The following is a 19,715-nucleotide window of genomic DNA, read 5'->3' as shown; positions in this document are numbered from 1 at the left end:
GTGATGGTGCAGGGTATTAGGGAGCAGCTGTAGCGTCACAGCCTTTGAGCCGGAGGTGCTGGGCATCACTGTGAGCCTGCAGTAATGAGCTTTGGGGGCTCAGAGGCAGCTCGGAGGAGGTTCCTCATTAAAGCCCAGAGCACCCCAGCTCCCTCCCAGGGTTACCCCTGTCTCTGGAGGAGGATGTGGGGGACCCAGGATTACATCCACCTCCCTTTTTGCTGTATGTGGGACACCTGCTCGTGGGTTTAAAGAAGAGACCCACAGAAAGCCCCAGAACCTGGTGTTGCCTCCTCAACCCACCACAGGGAAATGGCAGATTTCTCTCATTTGCCTGACCTAGCCTGTCACTGTGAGCAGCAGCAAAGGGTCAAACACCTAAGTAAGGCCTGGAGCCTGGACTGTCTCAAAAGTGCTCCCAGTCCTGTCTGCTAGCAGGAGCCCTGTGCAACTGCGGTCAGCAACCTGTTGGTGCCCACTGAGCAGGCCTCCTGCAGGGGAGACCCTCTTACTCCCGTACAGAGCCCCCAAGGGTGACATCAAACCAATACACTGCAGCCACCAAAGCCCACATGCAGAATTGCAACAGCAGGAAAATGTATTTGGCAAACACCTCTTTTCACAAACAGCAGTAACTTGGAAGACAAAGCCCCGTCCTCGCCACCTAGCCACCAGCCCCCGAGAGAGGGTTGCGACACCCCTGCTTCTGTCTGCAACCCTGCAGTGAAGGCACGGTCCTCACCCCTCCCGGCCCTGGTAGGAACCACCATGTCGGCCTGTGCTCTGAGCTGGCCCTGGAGAGACCTCCTCCCACTGCCCTCATCTCATGGCGAAGGTGTACACGTGGTAGATCTCATCGGGGAAGTTCTCCTGGCGCTCCTCAGCCAGGAGGTGCAGCCCAGCTCGGTGGATGATTTTGCGGACCACATCCAGGTCCCGGCAGACGCTGCTGTCCACATCGTCCATGATCACGCCCTCCTGAGCCATGTTGTCCTTGATGACCACGATGCCATTGGGCCGCAGGCCAGCACGGCACCGCTTCAGGAAGTCAGAGAGGTGGTTGTCGGTGAGATGTCCTAGAGGGGCAGAGCTGGGGTTAGAGGGCACGGAGTGACCAGGGCAGGAGGAGGGGAGGAGGCTGGGGTTGGAAGCCCCCCTGATCCAGGCAGCCAGATACTTGAGCCATTTGCAGGTGAAAGCTTTAGCTTGGGGGTGTCCAACTTGTGTCCCACTATCCAACTCCATCCAACCCACACCTCTGACCTGGTCTCCAAGGGCCTAGGGGGTAAAGGCCCCACAGTACGGTGTCCTGCGGGTGCCCCTCCATGGGGCAGGGATGGGGGGCAGGTCCCCAACCCAGCCGCCAACCCATGCTGTGATGCTCATCCTTCATGCAGACCTCAAGCTGCTTTCCCCAGCACGTGGGGCATCTGCCCCTTGGGGGAAGCTGGATGGGTCAGGCTGGTGAGAGCCTGCAAGCAAAGTGACCCTCACCGATGACCCACTGGATCCAGATGACATCGTAGGAGTCTGGCTCAGGGCTGAAGTCCTGGAGGCCACAGCAGAAGTAGTTGCGCACCCGCCTGCCCTCCTCTCCCAGGTAGCTCTTGGCCTTGGTGAGGAAGTCCTCTGTCACATCCACCATGTCCACTGTCTTGAAGAGAGGCAGCAGCAGCCGCTTGGTGATCCGGCCAATGCCCGCCCCACAGTCCAGAGCACGGGTTGTCCCTGTCCGGTTGGGGCCATCCTGGAACGACAACCACAAGGGGCTGAATCCCACTGCAAGGTACCCCCAGAGGAGAAATGAGGTAACCACACAGGACAGGGCTGGGGTATTGGGGCATCCATTGCAGGGCAAAGCTCTCCCAGCATGCACAGAACAGAGGATCCCATGGAGCATCTCAGAGGGAAGGGCCCAGGTGGGAGTGCTGGGAGACAGATGGCTTTGGGAGCATGACAGACCATGCCACCTACCCGCAGAAACCGCTGCAGGAACTTCCTGGAGCTGTTGATGTCAATGCTGGAGATGTGGCCGTAGCCCCCCAGCATGCCATCCACTGTGGCGGGCACGTCCTTCCAGTACTTCTTTGCCTTGGAGTAAAACTCAAACTCGTTCTCTACCACCTCGCTCGTCATGCTGGCCAAGGGGCACGTGGGACTCCCTGCTCTTCCGAAATGGGAGAAATTGCTGGTTAGGTCTGAGAGAGCTGTAGGCACAGAGCTCCCCCTGAACTGTGAGTACTTGCTCACAGTTGTACTTGCAGAGTACTCAGCTCTGTGAGTACCCCAGTTTCCATTCATCACTCCCTTCTCCCTCCCCAGGGCTACTTCAAACCTTAAAATCTTTCAGCTGAGAGCAAGAAGGAACAAAGATCTAAATCCTGGTATTTTCTGGAGACCAACAAGCTCAAACCCCCTTCCTGGGTAGGGATGCCTCAGCCAGACCAGGCACCCTGGAGCCTTGCTCAAGAATACAGCCAGTTACTTGTTGGGTTTTTTTTAGGGCTGAGCCACCCTTTTCACCCATTCTCCCTCTTCTTTCCCTGTCTTAATGTTTTACAGATTACATGTTTATCTGTGGTGACAACCTCATCAGTCACCTCCAATTACATTTGGAGTTGCTAAAAGTTACCTAATCACCTACCTGAGGATTGTAAATCTCAGCCGTGACCATAAGTTAGATATTTGCAATATAATAAGGTCAAGGTATAATCAGCAATACAAGCTATAAATCCCCCCCAGGCATCTCATAATTCAAACCACTGTGGATTTGATTAACTGCACTGTGGATTAGAAACTAGATTTAAGGTGGCCAAAGGATAAATCCAAGGCCTTCAAACTCCTTTACAAATAAAGAAATATATAGCGTTCGTGGTTTGAATTTCTGGCAAATACTCCTTTAAAAACAAAACCTTTTCTATGGCAGCTTAAGACAGTTTCGGTGGCCCTTGCGTGGTCTTGAACAGTTTGAGAAGGGAGCAGGGGGACACAGCATCTCACCTTACAGATCACCGGTTGAAATCCAGTTTGGCTCAGTGGTGCCAAGGACTGCTCTGTGCTGTGATCTAGGGGAAAAAAAAAGACGGGAATTTAGTCCCAAATCACCCCTTTAGTCCTGCAAGCCTGGGCAAGGCTGACTGCAGCCCTAGGGAACTGGAGGAAAGGGCCGCCCCAACCCCCGCAGGCAACCCCATAGATCCGAGGGGGCAGGAGGCCGGAGGATTTAGGCCCTGCCGCTTGATCTCATGGGCTGAGACCCGGGTTTGCCCTCTCAACAGTGTCACCCCTTCCTTGGCCCCGGTTTTGACTTGGTGAGTCCTTGGTGACACTCCTCAGGGTGTCAGGGGCCACCGGCACAGGTCGGGAGCAGCCAGCAGGATGACCCAGCCCGGCGCTCTACCCACCTGGGCCTCGGTGCTGGCATGTCCCCGCTGCCGCGAGAGCCCCGGTGCAGTGGCAGCTCCGCAGCCGAGCTGCAGGCACCAGGTGCTCGCCCCGCAGACCCGCACACCTGTGGGGTGCAAGTCACGCCGGCCCCCCCTGCTTTCGGGGTGGGGGGTCACCTTAGAGTGAGGCCCCTTCCCCGATCTCTGGGGCCACTTGCAGGGTGGGGGGCGGCTGGGGTCCCATCCCGGGCGCTGGGGGGTTACACCAGCCCTGCCCGTGGGGGTGCGAGGGGCGGTTCCTGGTTCAAGGCCTAAACCAGCCGTTTCCCCGGTACCCTCCGTCGGGGCTGGAGGCCCGTCGTGCTCCTGGGCTGCGGCGTAAGCCGACACCTCCCCACACACCCCCGCGGGGAGCCCCGCAGGCCGCCGGGCTGCGGCTCTGGCCGCCGGGGGGGCGGATCCGGCGCCGGCAGCTCTGCCGAGGGGTGCCCGGTCCCGCCCGCTCCCGCGGACCGGACAGCCGCGACCCCCGGCAGCCCCCGTGGTTACCTCAGGCAGCCGCCGCACTCTCTCCCGGCCACCAACCAGGCGGCGGAGCTCACGGTAACGTCAGGGTGATGTCACCTCGGGGCGGGCCCTCCTCGCTCGCGCGCCGGCTGCCCGCGGGGGGGCGCCCCGGGAAGCGGGGGCCGCCGTGGGGGGGCGCGGGAGGGCGGGGGGCACCGGGGGGGCCGGGGGCGGCGCCGGGGGAGCCGCGGTGCGGTGCAGGGCGGCGGGAGGGCCCCGTCTCGCCGCGACGTGTGCCCGTGCGGCGTCACGAGCGGCCCCGGGGCTGGCCGCGGGCCCCGGCGGGGCTCCGTGCCGCCCCCTCGGCCCGAGCAGCGCCCCACCCCCCGCCAACGGCCCTCGGCCCGGCACCGTGCTGCGGCTGGGGCGCAGGCGGGCGCGGAGGCCCGGCGGCGGGGCCCGGCGGGGTGGCGCCGGGGGGGCAGGGCCCGGGGGGCAGGGCAGCCGAGGGGGCGTGGGGAGCGGGCTGCGCCCCTGCCCCCGGCCGCGCCGCTGCGCCGGCCCTGTCCCGTTGTCCTTGCCCCGTCCCGCCGCGCCCCGCCGCGGCCGCGCGGTGACGCTGTTGCCCTGCCGTTGGCCGCCGCCGCCGCGGGAACTTGGCCGCCTCCTGCCGGGGGGCACCGGCCCCGCACGCCCGGCGCTCCGGGCCCCGACACCCCACTGCCCCGCGTCCACCCTGCGCCCCGGCGGGGGCACCGCTCCCGCCGCCCTCGGCGATGTCCTCGGCTCGCCCTGCCCTGCCCTGCCAGGCCAGCACGGGGAGCTGAGGCCGGGCAGGCTCAGCACAGCTGTGGCCATCTCCGCACGGCACCCCCGCGGCCCGGGGTGCCCCTCCGGTGAGGCTGCCTCCCCCCCGGCCTCTGCGTGATGGCCTCCCTCCGGCCGAGGGCAGCACCCCACCCCATCGCCCCCCGCCCCTCCAGTCGGACAGGCATGAGACACACACACCCGCTCCCGTGGACAGGGACCTGCAGCATCCGAGGCCTTTGGAAGGGCATTGCTGTGGGGACAGGGACGGTGACAAAACTGGCTGGCTGCAGCCTGGGGAAAGGAGGACAATGTGGATTCTCTGGTGTCTAATACAAGGTAAGTCCTTCCCTCAGCAGGGCATCAGCCCCCTCCCTCACCTTCCCCCTGACAGCGACTGGCACAAAAACTGCAGGAACAGAATCTGCCTGACGTCACCCAGCGCAGGCAGAAGGTAGCTGCAATGGGGACATTGCTGCACGGGCACAGGGGGAGCGGGGTCTGCTCCCATGCAGCCAGCACCATTTACACCCCAGAATGTCCTAATGGCCCCTGCAGGGACTTGCTGTGCCCAAAACAGTGCTGCTCATCCCACAGCCATTCAAAAATCCATGGCACAACCAGGACGCGGTCTCAGTGCCAGGGCCCATTGCCACCCTTCCATGGTGCCTGTGCAGATAGTGGAGGAAGACCCCACCACTGGGCATGCAGCTGTTGCCCTGGGACAGCTCGTGGGCACCCCCAGGTCCCCCGAGTCCCTGCATCAGGGCCTGAGCGTGCCAGGGGCAGCAGCGACTGGAGCCAAGGGCTCATGGCAGGGGCTGGGAGCATGTGTCACAGTCGGCTGCAGAGTTGGGGATGCAAGGAGAGCATCTCTGAGCACAGGAAGTGCTGCTTGCACCCTGCTTTGCTTTCCAGATTTTAAAGAAACGAGGCTCTGTTACCAGGCGGGGAACAGTGAGCACAGGACAGCAGTGCCTGGCTGCTCCCAGGGTGGGGTGATGTCTTGGGAGGTGCATGGTGGTGAATGTCCTCCATGCACAGGCACCTGAACGACCAAAACCCACCAGGTTCCCCCTCACTGAAGCCACCAGCAGCCACTGCATCACTTTGCTTGTCACCTGCATTTTGAAGCAGGCCATGACATCCACATACCATCCATGCCCCCTACTTCCCACAGCATCCTGCAGTATTTGCTCCCCTTGCCTCTCCAGAAAAGATATTTTTTCTCCTTTTTATTCACTGTGCTGCACTGGGGCTCCTGAAAATCCTTTCCACTAGGTCCCAGTCACCCCCTCCATCCTTCCCCACTGCAGAAGCCCTTCATGGTGGTAGGGAGGGACCGGTGCTCCTGTCCCTCTGGGGCTGGGGCTCCGCTTCAGCTCCTCGGGTTACAATGAAACCTGCAGTGGTTGCCTTGACCCGGGGCCCAGCCTTGCTTACTTGTGTTCCCTTTGATGATTTCTTATTATTGTTTATTATTAATATTTTTTTTAATTTGTATTTATTTATTTATTATTATTAAGGCAACAGAGTATGGCTGGAAATTAAGAGAGGAGAAAGAAATCGGTTGAGCTTCCCTTGGCTCACCATACTCCTGAGCCTGGTAAATGGCTGGGGCTGGGGATGAGGGTCCCATCATCGAGGACACCGTATTGAGTCCCACTCTTTGCTGGAGACAGGTCCAGCCTTGGGGCCAGTTTGCGCAAAGACAAGTCTGCAAAAAACATGGCAGCCGCAGAGCTCCCCTCCTAGGCTCAGCTGCCTCCCCGTGGTAGCTGCTGCTGGGAAATGCTTTTCCTCTAACTGGTTTCAGTCTTGTCATTTGGTAATTCCTTGTGTGATGAGACAGAAAACACCGCCCAGACCCCCTTCTCCAGCCCATTTGTTTCCCTGCACGCTCTCCACTGGCTCCCGCTCACTTGCCACTTTTCAAGGTAATCACTGGCACTGCAATTGCCCTTCAGGAATATATATTTTTTTCTTTTCCCCAGGTGCTTAATCACCCTTATTACCCTTTTCTGATTAATTAATTCTAATTAATTTTGCACTATCATTTTTGAGAAAGGGTGACCAGGACAGCGCGTATCGTTGCAGGCGATTTGCAAGGCAGGTCCTGCAGTGCCGGCATAGCCCTTCCCTCGGTGGCATTTAACCCGGGTCTGGGCAGGCACCTGCTGCCCTGTTTGCTGCCATTAATGGCAATTAATAGAGCAACGAAGCCCTCTGAGGCCTGGGGAAGAGCCCCGAGGTACTTTGCAGGGAACCGTGCAGGACAGTCCCACCTCCTTTGCTCTGCTGAGACGGCAGGGTTTGAAGCTGGTCAAACCTGCCCTTGTGTCCATGTTTGCCCAGCTCCTTCAGCTGCCTCCACAGTGACACAGCCAAGGCTTGAATAGTCAGAATAAATTAGGTCAGGGCTTCTCCTCGCTCTGCCAAGAGCTGCCAAGGTGCTCAGAGGGGTGGCAGAGACGTGGGTCCCTTCGTGCCACCCATGCTCTGTCACCTCTCGTCTTCCAGCACCAGTGCCAGCTCTTCCCTGGATACCGGCACAGGCTTCACCTCTGTGTTGCCCTGAAACCTGACTGGTTTGGGTGACCCTGCCCTTAAAATAAATACAGATGTCCTGGGGACAGAGGTCATCGTCCCTTTGCTGTTTGTCCCAAAAGCAAACCCTGGTCTGTACCTCGTCTCCAGCACCCAGCAAGGATAGAGGACCCAGGCTGGGAGGCTGCGGCCACACTCATGCCCAGGGGGCTTGCCAGGGCCTCCCATGTCCCTGTGACCAGTCACTGTCCCCAGGTGTAGCTGGTTGGGCAGTTCTGCTGGCCAGGTGGCCAGCCAGCATGGCTTGGGGCTGGGACCGTCCATCCCACCTTACTCCTTCAGCTATTGGTGCTCTTGGGGAGGCTGAAGCATCACCACCAACACTGCTGAACCCCCCAGCAGCCCAAAAGATCTAAAATGTATTTATTATATATAGTGTAATATATGTGATATACTATAAACTGTATGCTATATACTGGATAGGAGATAATAGATATAGTGTGTGTAGATATATATATATATAAACATAAAAATTCTGTGCACTGTGTATAATATTGTGGGTATAACAACTGTGCATATGTGTGTATATATATATATATTGCAAATGGACCATTTGTGCCTGTAAGTACATATATTCATATACATAATACATATACATATACATATACATAATACAGCACACCATACTTATATACACATATATTTATACATCAGATAGATAGATATAGGTATATGCATATAGATACATGCACATGGATATATGCATATATATATGTGCATACACACAAATGTATATACATATATATAAACCATATTTTTATATATGCATGTATGGTGTACACGGCGGGGGGAGGAGGGAGCAAGAACAAGTATGTACTTGTGTGTGTATATGCATGTGTAGCGCACAGTGGAGCTGCCTTGGCTCCGTGGCCGGTGCAGGGCAGCAGGGAGGAAGAGGAGAACAGGAGGGAGACATGGAGGAAAGCGCACAGTAGGGAGAAAGAGAGAATACAAACTGCTCTGAGTTACAAAAGCTCCCCTCTTTGATTAATTGTGCTTTCTGTTTGATAAATGTTACTCATGAGTATAAAATATGCAAAGCACTTAGCAAGTTCACACTATTTAAAGAACTCAACTAACTAAATTAAAATTCGATGATACGAACGGAGCCACTGAAGAGGAGTGTGGCAGCATGCTGTTCGGGGAGCCAGCCTGAGCAGAGAGACTGTGCCATGGCCATGCATCCCACCAGCGCATCCCTCTGCGGCACACTGAGCCACGCTGGCCCCAGCACGGCAGTGCCCAGCCCACGGGAAGGTGCCCCGGGCCAGCTGCAGCGGGGGTTTTGGGGAGGCTGTGGGTGGGGATTTCTTGTGTGGTCCCCAGCGCCCCAGCTGGATCCCTGTGGGGCAGCAAGGGGCTACGAGGGGCCAGGCCAGAGCATCCTCACCCTGCGACTCAGCTCTGTGGCACTGCCTGCCCCGGGCCATGCAGCGCAGGCAGGAGTGACCCTGGCACAGGGCCACCTGCCAGCTTGGAAGGGGGGCAGCTGAATAACTCGCTGTAATTCCCAAGCGCCCACCGTTGCGGGTGGCAGCAGCCAAGCACCCAGCTCCAGTGACCAGGGTGGTTCCAGTGGGTCACCCAGATCAGAAAACCAGGGGTTTTCTGGCACTAATGAGCTGTGATCAGCTCCCCACCCTGTGACTCCTCACCCGCCTTGAACCACAGTGTGACACCTCTCTGCACACTGCCAGCACTGTATCCTTCCAGACCTTTGAAGAAAACCAGCTCAGTCCTTTCTGGGTTTCCTGAAATGGCAGCTGAGCCCTCTCAGGTGACGGGGAGCCCTCTTGGCATGGGGTGCTCTGCGGTCCTGCCAGCTCCCACCTCTGCCCCAGCTCATGGGCTGGGGGATGCAGCAAGCACTCTGGGGAGGACTCAGTGGGCACTGGGCAGATGCAGTGTGGGCGCTGGGACGATGCGGTGTGGGCACTGGGAGGATGCAGTGTGTACTAAGCAGTTTCCCTGGCTCCCGCTGCCATGTGCCTGGCTTGCACTGGCCACACTCCTGGGCTTCCCAGGTGAGCAGGGCTTGCTGGAGTGCACTGCCAGCAGCAGCAGCCTGTCAGGGTCCCTCCTGCCTGCATTTGAGAGGAGAAAAGAGGAGGAAAACCTGGCCTGGATCCGGCCTTCTAAGCACCTGCCTCTCTGGAAAGATGTAAGAGCCCCCCTTGAGTGGTGTAAGCGTGGCCCCAGAGCTGCCCCCCGAGGCCCTGGGCACCCGCTGGGTCCCACAGGACCCCAAGCCACCCTCACCTTGGCTCAAAGTGCAGGGGTCAGCCCACTGGAATCCTCTGACTTAGCAAACTGGCTTGCAGCCAGGATAAGCCCCCATGCACAGCCCCGCTTCCTCCTCCTCCCACCTGCTGCCCTGTGCCCCCACCGCGGGCAAGGGTCCCCAGCCCCACAGGTACTGGACTGTCACATCCTGATAACTCTACAGCTGAAACACTGACAGAGCTTCAAGTTGATTGTTTTTGTGATGCTAACAAACCCAGCCAGTGTATTGGTGCCAAGGGGCCAAAAGCCTTTGTATCTTACTGGCCAGGGGTACTTCTTCACCTCCTCATCCTCCTGAGCCTCCTCTCATGCCTTTGGCCAAGCTGAGCTCTTGCTAGCCACAGGCAGGGGACAGGCAGGACAGAGGGACTTAACAGGAGGAAAATGATATTTTTTTTCCAAAGTTAGTCCACTGGGCCAATAAATCCTTCTGCAAAGCGTAACCCCGCACCAACTCAGCTTGGATGGGGAGAGGCTGAAATGGCCCACACTTTGCAAAACCTCCTGGGACTTTTTGCCAGGCAGGGATAAGCCAACGTGACGTGGTGAGGTGCTGCCAGGGAGCCAGCCCCCAATCCCCCAGCACATCACATTGCGGCACGGCCAGTGCTGGGCTGGGTGGTAGAAAGCCGGCTCAGCTTATCCTTGCAGTTTGAGCAATGATTTAGCCCCTATGAACACACCCGGCTGTAAATCCTGGCACAGACAGGTCCCAAACATTCATTTCAGGCAATGCAGTTTGTGTCATCTCAGCATTAGCATTTACACTCTTATTAATTAATACTTGTTAAACTGAGACTAAAAATAAAGCGCTCAGCTCCTCGCCTCTTTGCCCTCGCCCAGCAGCACGGCTGGGCTGCAGCAGGATCAGCACCTAGCTGCTCCCTTCTCCATAACCAGAAAGAAGGAAAGAAAAGGAAAAAAAAAAGGACTGTATTGAAGCAAGAATCCTGCTAAAGCAAAAACCACCCCCTTCTGCACAGCCTTGGTTGGACAAACCAACTGCCCTGGCTCACCCTCACCTCTCACTCCTGCCTGGGTTGAGCTGTGGGGTGATGGGGGTGGCAGTGCACACAGGGTTTAACCTTTTTTTTCCATTCCAGTTTCTGAATTTGTTTTTCTTTTGCTGCTTCTTTTTTTCCTGGGCTAGGCTGGCTCAGTTGCACTTCCCATTCAGAGCTGATGTAATTTCTCAGGAGGGACACCCCAGGAGGGCTCGCGTGCAGGAAAGGAAATGGTTAAGTGTGGTGGACGCAGGTGGGCTTTTATGCCTGCACACAGGCAGGCGCTGCCACCGCTGCCTTCAATTAAATCCAAAGGGCAGCAGTTGATGCAAAAGTCCCTTTTCCTTCCCTGGGGCTGCTGCTACCCATCAGCATCCCTTTGGCTGCAAAGTGGGTGGCTGCAGTGTGGGTTAGTGCTGCTGCTGGGCGGGCTGTGGAGCCGAGAAGGACCTGAAATGGGGGTCAAAGAGGCTTTTGGGGAACCCCAGGGGTGAAACCCGGCTGGGTTTGGGCACCGGCAATGGTGCTCCCCACTACACTCCAGCCAAGTGTTAAAACCATCAGGCTCTGTGTTTCCTCCCTTCCCAATTGCTTGAGCTCCTGGCCCCACTTCAGACCTCAACTAAGCAAAGAAAGCAAAGTCTCAGCACAGGCTGCTTCCCATATAGATTACATACATTGCACTTGGATCTATAGCACAGACCTATAGTGCATACAGAGCTGAGGCGCACAGCCAGCACAGTGCCGGATGGAAGAGGCTGTGCTGACTGCAGCTCCCTGATGCTACTGCTGGGGAAGGCAGCCTGGCCTGTGATATTTAATAACATCATCATCATTATTATTTATTATTATTATTAATAATAATAATAATAAAATAAGTTAGTTAACCTTTATTAATGAAAACCCAAAGCCTACAAATTTATGCAACTCCAGGAAAGCCCCAGGTTACCAATCTGCATGACTTAAAACCAAATCTTCCAAGACTTGGCCATGCCCTTGGCTTGGTTGTTTTTCCCAGAGCCCCCCAGCTTTCATTTTCTGAAAAAGCTCAAGCTCCAGCGGAGCAAAGCTGGAGGCCAGGATCCCACCCTCCTTTGCTTTGCTGGGGCAGCCCAGCATGGAGTCGGGGGGCAGAGGGGCTCTCCAAGCCTGGGCTGTGGGAGGGAAAAGCTGACACCCAGGTCCCTTCAAGCCGGGGCTGGGTACTGGACCCAGCAGCACCAGTGGCAGCCCTTGGTGATGCAGTGCGGCTCGCACACATTGGGAGTGAATGTTAATGGTGCTGAGCTCCTGGGAGAAATGATCAAATTCTCTGTATAAAGCGGGGAGGAGAGGAAGGGGAGGGGGAGGAAGGGAAAATAACTTCACAGATTAATTCTGCTGATGAAAATTAAAATCGGGCATCTCCAAACCAAGCCCAGAACAAGCTGCTTCAGAGCCGCAGCTGAGCCCCAGCCTGGCCACAAGCACCCTGCAGGGTTGGGTCTGCCTGAGCTTTGCTCCTGCTTGTCCCCCAAAAGCCCCCAGATGTGTTAAGCCAGTGGCTCCCTGCATGAGTAAATGTGCTGCAGCCTATGGGGCAGGATCAGGCCCTGGGGCTGGGAGGGGATGGGCTATCCCAGATGCATCCTGCTCCATGAGGGATTTTCTTCATCCCTGGTACCTTTGCTTCACCTGGCTTTACCTGTCCAGAGGACAAGTCGGAGCACCCAGATTTGTGAGTCATTTCAATGGCAAAGATTAAAAAAAAGAGGGAAATGCTGAGGGCTCTTTATTTGTCTTTTATTAACTTCCTGGTGTTTGAGCCTTTAAAGGCTCATTTTCCCCCCACTGTACTCTCTGGTGAGGACAGCTCTGAAGGTCCTCCTGGCCTGAAATGAAGACAGAGATTCAGCAGTGATCACAGGACTCCAGGAGCTGCTGCTTTAAAAGGAAAACCAGCTTTAAAAGGAAAATGAGGTAAGAATCTGGGAGTGGGCCATGCCATGAGCCATTGCAGGAGCCAACTCTCCCAGCCGGCAGCTCCCTCCTGCTCTGCTCCTGTCGGAGCTGGAAACCTCCTGTGGAGCCCGGGAAGTCCTGTGGGAGGGATGTGACTCCAGCATTCCCAGGGTGGCTCTGGGGCACAAGGGGACTTTCCTTGGCTTGGACCACCGTGGGCACATTGGATGGTGCTCAGGAGCCACAGGGCTCTGTGCTGGGGGCACAGCGAAGCCTCAAGAGTCTGTGCTGGGGTCAGGACCACAGCAATCCTGGGGGGCACCCATGGGTGGGACCCGCCTGCATGCCGTGCTCCGCTGCACCCCACCTTCCTGCTCCCCCCTGCTGTGCTGCCAGCCATCCCCTCTCCCTGGCTGTGATTTCATTTTGATCTCAGTCAGCTTTCCTCCCTCCCTCCCTCCCTCCCTCCCTCCCTCCTCCCTTGCTCGCTGCTGCCAAGTCCGAAGGTTCCTGCTGTGACCTTGAGCTGGTTTCTGGAGCTGGTTGTGGGTTTCTTAAAGGAGCCGTGGGGGCTCCCACCCTCTGGGGCTCCCACCCTCCCACCCCCTGCTCCCCCAAACCCCAGCCCAGCCATGCACCAGGACAGGGGGAACTGGGAGCAAGACTAGAGGGCTCCAAGGGCACAAAAATTGGGAGAGGGTGGAAGTGGCCAATTCTATGGCCATGGAGCCATGGCTCAGCCACACTCACCACCGGCTGCTGCATTTACTCTGGGGCCAAACAGCTGCTGGAAGGGGGTTCCCAGCCACCAGACCAGCACAGTGTGAGGAGTGGAGTGGGCAAAGCCCCCACTTGCATGTGGTATCCAGTGCCAGTGATGGCATGGGGAGGGGGACCCCGGTGCAGGCATCAGGAGGTACGGGAGTGCTTGGGCTAGTGGGGTGGGCCCACCTTCCAGCACCAAGGTAGGTCAGCGGTCCTCCATGGCATCTCAGTAGCCCTTGAAGCCCCACAGCGTCCAGCAGTGGCAGGGAGAGCTTGAAAGCAAAGGCGATGCTGGCTGCTGCCAGCTCCTCTCCAAAGCCAAGCTAAGGGGCAGATGATAGCCTGTGCACCATGGAGAGCTGCAGGGTAAAGCCAGCGGGCAGGCGTCTAGCTTCCTTACTGGAGCACTCACACTGTGTGCATGCCCGTGTGAACACAGCGTGGCTCGCTGGGAAGTTGTTGCTTGCACCCAACAGTGAGTGTTGCACATAAACCCCAAATCCCATAAGCATCTCCATGCGCCAGGGTGCAGATGTCTCAACAGAGCAGAACCCCCCCAAACTGCCCTCACCCCTGTTCCTAACAGCACCTCAAACTCCCCCAGAAAAATCCTTCTCTGGGTTAAACCCCAGGCGGGATGTGGCATGGCCTGGGGGCACCAGCTCTTGGGCTGAGACTGAGAATCAGAAAAGCATCTCAAAGTGCAAACAGCTTCAGTGAGGACATGCACATGGAGATCCCGCTCCTGGGAGCAGAGGTGTCCCAGCACCTGTGTCTCAGAGGTTTTAAGCCACAGCTTAGCTAAGCTGGACAGGCTGAGATTTCAGCCTTGCTTGGCCAGGCCAGGCCATACTAAATGCTCCATCAGCTGGAGAGGACCCCAATCAATAAGTGCCTTCAAGGCAAGTAATAAAACTTTGAAATTATGCAGGCAGCACTTGGCACTGTGCAGCAGAGGCGGTCTTTAATTCATGGGGATGCTCTCAGGGTACCAGGGAGGAGGGTCTTAATTCAGGAAAAAGAAGCAAGGGGCTGCACTGCTGCCACTGGGTGTACAGTGCTTAGATGGGCTTGGAAGATGCTGCAGTGACAAACCCACTGCTGAGCCTTCCCCGCAGCAGTGCCCAAGCACAGCACCTCATCCACAGCCTGCTGGAGGTACTGGAGAGAGCCAAAGGTGCCCCAGATTCAACCCTTGTCTGTCCCCCTCTCAATCCCAGGGAGATGCTGAGTACACAGCATCACTCTGCTGCCTTGCAGGTGCATGGATCATGGGACCCCACGGATCAACCTGGGGACCCCAAGACCAAGCACTACCCTGTGAGCTGGGAGCGAGCAACATCTTCTGCCCCAGACATGGAGCCCATGGTGGCTTGTAATGGCATTGGAGGGAGCAGGAGAGGATGTTCTCATCTATTAGAGATAATATGGGGGGAAACTGAGGCACCATGGGGTTACAGAAGGGATAAGGAATGGTTATGAGAGAAGCTCAGTAGGGCTTGTGCCCTGGAGCAGACCAGCCAACCGCTCAGGGGATGAAAAACTAGATATTTTGCTCTGCATTGCTATAAAAATAAGAGTCACGTTTGGACCACATAAAGGCACCAACAGGCCACCAAAAGTCACAGCCCAGTAGCCAGGGCGCCCTTGGGAGCCCCCGATCCCACCAATGAGAGGAGAAACTGCTCCTCTACCACCTTCATCCGCGCTGCTGGGACCGATGCTCTGCACAAGGAGACAGGTCCAGCAAGTGATGGGGACTGAAGCGCTCAGGGCTGTTGAGGCAGCACGGGAAGCTCAGCCATTGCCCCCGCCACCAGAGGGATGGCTTGGGAAAGCCCAAGCCCACGTCCCACCCAGTGTGGGGACACAACCCTCGGCTCAGCCAGCACCACACTGGGAAGAGGAGGAGGAGGAGGGATGGAGTGGGAGGAGGTGGGAGAGAAGGAAGAAAGGAGAAAAATGAGTTTTCCTGCTGCCCCAGCGGTGTGGCGATTGATCGGGTGCAGGCTGGTGTGGAGCGGTGCTGAGAGTCTCATTCCCCACCACCGGCTCACAATTATTGGAAAAAAACCGGCACTGCTGCTGCAGTGAAATTAGTTATTGATCTCTTGTCTGGGTGACAAGCGCGGCACTTAGCTGCGGGGCTGCCCTCCCCACGAGCCGGCCCCACAGCCTCCTCCGCTCACTGTGCCAGGGCTTAGCATCCCTGGGGCTGTCCCATGGGTGGAGGTGACAAGGAGGCAACTCGAGGTCTTTGTGCTCACCCCAGCTCCAAAGCTGCTCCCCAAGGATGTTTTGCCCATCCCGCCGCACACAATGAAGATGTCAGCAGGAGAAAAAGGGCTCTGCCTCACGCAGGATGGGACCACTGAATGCTGACAGTCCCCTGCTTTTGCCCTTTGCAAAGCTTTGCGCCCCCACCCACACCCCCTCCCGCCCCCAGCCATCTCCCACCCCTGCCACAGGGACTGGGGTCAGGTTGTCCTGAGGCCTTTTCCACCTCCTGATAACCTGGCCATCGGGAGGGAGATAAGGCAGTAGGAAATCAGGCAGCAGAAGGGATTTTGTTGCCTGGAAAGACTGCACATCCCTGGCTGCAGCTGGCCGCAGAGGCTGGCCCAGCATCAGCTGCCTGGTCCTACGGGGACACAAAGGGACCGATGAGGCTGGGGCAACGGTTTCTGCTCATCCAAGGGTCACTTTCTCAGTTTCAACAATGCGGGGGGGGAAAAAAAGGTACTTCTTTCCTTCTTGCAATTCCTGGTGTGAGGCAAGAACAACGGGGGACATTTCAAACAATCCTGTTTTACTCCGAACATGGTCACCAGAGAAATGCTTCGCTCCAGGGCAAAGTCGGGGTTTGCTTTCCAGCAGGTTTGTTTGGAGTCTCACTTTTGCTTTAATTGAGGTGTTTCTTTTACACAGAGCAAGGGTGTCACTACCAGGGATGTGGTTTGAGGCTGGCATTTGAGGCATGGAGTCTCCTCAGTCACATCGGGGTTGTTTGTCTGTCCATAGGCGTTTATTTCCACCAACTTTTCACCCCAGAAAGCAACTCCCTGAAGGGATCCCTCCTGGGGTGTAATTAAAGTGGCTTTTGGGATGTAAATGAAAAGCCAGGTGATAGGTTCCTGGGGGCCAGAGGTCTCTGCAAAACCCACATAATTTTTGCTTCGGCTTCTTCTGTGGGGTCTCTGCAATGGGGATGTGGCCAGTGCCCCTCTGCCTAGAGGGTCTCATAGGTGGTGGGTGTAGATTTGCATCTGGGGGTGTCCCCGGAGCTGGTGGCACTGCCGATGTGTACAGCCTGCAGGCTGTGCTGGTGGCAGGGTGTCAGGAGAGGACAAGGTGGGACAGGATAGATCAGAACCTCTTCCATGAGAAAAAGCATCAGCGGGGTGGCAGGCAAGGGGGAACAGTGGCTGGAGGCCACTGAGGCCTACGAAGGTTGTTCATGGGGTGTCCGTAAGCCCTGCAACAAGGGGCACAGCAGGCTCTCATCTCCTGCCTCCCCTCAGCATCCCAGGCAGCACAGGACCCTGTCGGCATGGGTGTCCCTGGGGAGGCTAGGGGATCCTGGCCCCTTCCCCAGCCCTGGATAAAAGCCTGGGAACAAAGGCCTGTGGGATGTGGGAGGCAACTCCCGGCCAGGGGAGGGTGGTGGTGGTGGTATTTGTTTAGCCTGAAGGGAGAGGAAACGGCATTTCAAAGTGTTTCACTCTCTGAACCCTTCACAGCCCCCCTGTGTCCCCTGCATGGCTCTCGTACCCCTGCGAGAGGGCACTGGGTCCCCTACAGCCAGAGCCGGGTCTCTGCTGGGGAGGGAAAAAGAGAAGATGGGAAAGGGAAAAATGGCAAATCCAGCCAGGAGGAGGGAGCAGATCGCTGTGGGAGTGTTCCCCTGGCTCAGCCCCTCTCTGGGTGGCGAAGTTGAGGATGCCCCAGCTCCAAGGACCAACTGCTGGGCTAAGTGTGAGCTTGGGAATTCACATGTTTCTCCCCATTCTCTCCATTCGAGTTTGGTTTTGGGTCTGGGTTTTTTTGGGGGTGTATCTTGGGTCTGGATCAAAACTTGCGCCTGGCCCCTTCCCAATCTGCCAGTGCCCAGAGCAGAGCCGTGGACACCCGGGTACCCTCGGAAGCACCAGAGGAGGCTGGCAGAAGCCAGCCAGGCAAAGACCATCCCTTGCGGACCTGCCCAGGCTTCCCAGCAAGGTGCCACCAACACTGGGAGGGCTTTGGCTACCTGCGGTCATCCCTGGGCTGCTTTTGCAGGTCCCCTCATCACATCCATCACCCAAAGCTGGACACATCCCTGCACAGACCCTCCAGCCCTCGCTGCAACACCAGCCTGTGTCCCAGGGATCATGGCACACATGAGGTTTCCTGGGGCTGCTCACCAACCTAAAAGCATCCAATTCTTCCCCAGTCAGACAGGGAGGTGCAGCACAGTCAGTCATCGGTGTCTTTTCATGAGAAGCAGCTTTCCAGTTTGCAACTGGTCACCCTGCCAGTGCGTCAGCCTCACCCTGTCACTGGCACAGAAAGGCATCATGTGAGTGAGCCAGCGCAGCTCCAAAGCCCAGCAAAGCTGGGATGTGGATCCTAACTGCTCCCGACAGCCTCCAGAGCCTTGCACTCCGCAGGCACTGCACAGAGATGAAGAGGCAGAAGCCTACAGATGATGGGGCTGACCCTATCCACCGGCTCTCCTGCCTCCCCACCTCCCTCCAGCACGCTGGCGGAAGCTGAGCCCACGCCGACAGTGGTGGCTGGGCAGATGGAAAGACCAAATGATGGCTTTGCAGGGGGCCTGGGATTTGTTTGAGCCATCGCTGTCTCAGTGAGTGACTTCGAATAACGGATACACTTGAGAAAATCGCCATCTGCTCCTGGACAATTCGCAACCAGAGGAAAAGGTGAAATAAATTCAGTGACTGTATTATCTGCCCATCCCCAGCTTCAACAGCAGGGTCAGGCTTTGTGCAGCATCCTAAAAGTGATTTGGGAATGAGAGGATGGTTTGGGATGAGCAAAGAGTGGAAAGAACGAAGAGGTGAGGGCCCCAGGATGCTGTGCCTGCAGCAGGGCTCTCCCAGCATCCCAGGTTTGGTGATTTTGGCAGGAAGACGAAATCTCACCAGATCCGTTATTTTTTCCCATCTCTGAATTTCAAGTGCCTCCTGCTTCCAGCTGGGCTGGAAATACCGCAAAAACAGATGCTACAATGCAGCACATTTAGTGTTTCAAACCCAGGAAGAAATCAGAGATGAAAAATAAATGCAGGGTGTTTTGTAGTACTGGCTGGGCTGCAGATAAGTCCAAGGGCAGCTGGAAGAGCCCTCGCACCTACGGCCCAGCCCACGGCAGGCTCAGCAGCTCCAAAATGCAAACCTCCTGTCCTCAGCAAAGCAAACCCATCTCAGAAGCGGAAACCCCACACAGCTGATTTTCATGCCCTTGCAATTAGGAGGGGGATAAATCCCACCCCAATGTCACAGCACCATGTGGCAGTCCCTGAGCTGGAGGGATCCCTGAATTATTAAATTCAGGGGAAGTATCATCTATAGTCTCAAAACAGGAACGGTCAATCAGAGTCTTGACTGAAAACGTGCAGACCGTGATCAAGTTCCGCCGTTCCACCAGAACAAAGTCTGAGGGGACTCTGCTGAAGGAGAAAAAGTCTCAGCACTTGATCTTGCAGGGGCAGGATGAGCTGGGGAGGAACCAAGTTGGATGTGACCATTTTTGGTGGCCTTTCGCTCCTGGCAAGCCCAAAGCAAGGGTGCAGAGGTGCCTGACACCAGCATTGCCCTGCACTCCTGCACCAAGGGGAGCCTGCTGCACAGGTTAAGGCAACGACAGGGTTTTCGCACCCTTCTGTTCCTCCTCACTGGACTTTACCTGGGCATGAGGGTATGTTTGGCTCCTGGGGAACACCACCCAAGCTGGCACCACTGGCCATTGCCTTGGCCAGCATGGCCAACTTGTCCCACCCCAGCCCTCCCAGCCGGGGGCACGTAACCCACGTGGGTTGGCTCAGCCTGACGCCTGCCCAGCTGGCCCCTCGCCCCAGAGGGGGGTGTGCTGCCAGGCCCTGCACACCTGAGATACAGCCCTGGGCCTTGGTGTGCTGCTGCAAGCTGCTGCAGCCCAGTGGAGCTGCGCCAGGACTAAACCCTCCCGAAGGGGCAGCAACTGCTGGCACCGGTGCAGACGCACTGGTGTGCCCAGACAAAGCTGGGTGTGAGCAGAGAAGAGCCCCCCTGACGTGTTTGCTGCACACACAGGAGATGAAAGCTCCTGTTCAGTTTTTACAGCGGGTGGGAGATGGGCAAGGCACTGTCTCCAAGCACTGCTGTCACGCTCAAAGAGAGAGTGCGACCCAGTGCTGGAAGCACAGCCCTGACTG

The 19,715-nt window shown here is 57.0% G+C and overlaps 2 protein-coding genes across 3 annotated transcripts in view; both read right to left on the bottom strand.

Annotated features, from left to right (window-relative positions):
* Nucleotides 1–573: 573 nt before the first annotated feature.
* On the bottom strand, nt 574–4,042 carry NTMT1 (N-terminal Xaa-Pro-Lys N-methyltransferase 1). 2 transcript variants are annotated; one of them, XM_056351225.1, is made up of 5 exons: nt 3,936–4,042; nt 3,001–3,065; nt 1,975–2,167; nt 1,495–1,747; nt 574–1,076 (listed from the first exon to the last, which is right to left on the bottom strand). In XM_056351225.1, exons 3-5 carry the CDS (start codon nt 2,134–2,136, stop codon nt 820–822), a joined length of 672 nt encoding a protein of 223 aa, XP_056207200.1. In that variant the 5' UTR covers nt 2,137–2,167; nt 3,001–3,065; nt 3,936–4,042; the 3' UTR covers nt 574–819. The 2 variants fall into 2 exon arrangements, with proteins under 2 accessions (XP_056207200.1, XP_056207199.1); XM_056351224.1 differs by having other exon boundaries at nt 1,975–2,162.
* An 8,317-nt stretch (nt 4,043–12,359) lies between these two features.
* The window catches only part of LOC130154776 (uncharacterized), a 126,510-nt gene continuing 119,154 nt past the window's right edge, over nt 12,360–19,715 (bottom strand). The window contains exon 4 of the mRNA XM_056351226.1: nt 12,360–12,465. Coding sequence (XP_056207201.1) covers nt 12,403–12,465 — 63 coding nt within the window. The 3' untranslated portion in view covers nt 12,360–12,402. The remainder of the gene's footprint in view (nt 12,466–19,715) is intronic.

Source organism: Falco biarmicus, chromosome 9, assembly GCF_023638135.1.
Source record: "Falco biarmicus isolate bFalBia1 chromosome 9, bFalBia1.pri, whole genome shotgun sequence".
In the NCBI taxonomy this organism is placed as follows: Eukaryota; Metazoa; Chordata; class Aves; order Falconiformes; family Falconidae; genus Falco; species Falco biarmicus.
Note: the sequence above shows the minus strand (reverse complement) of the source record. Positions and strands in the feature narration are given on the sequence as shown.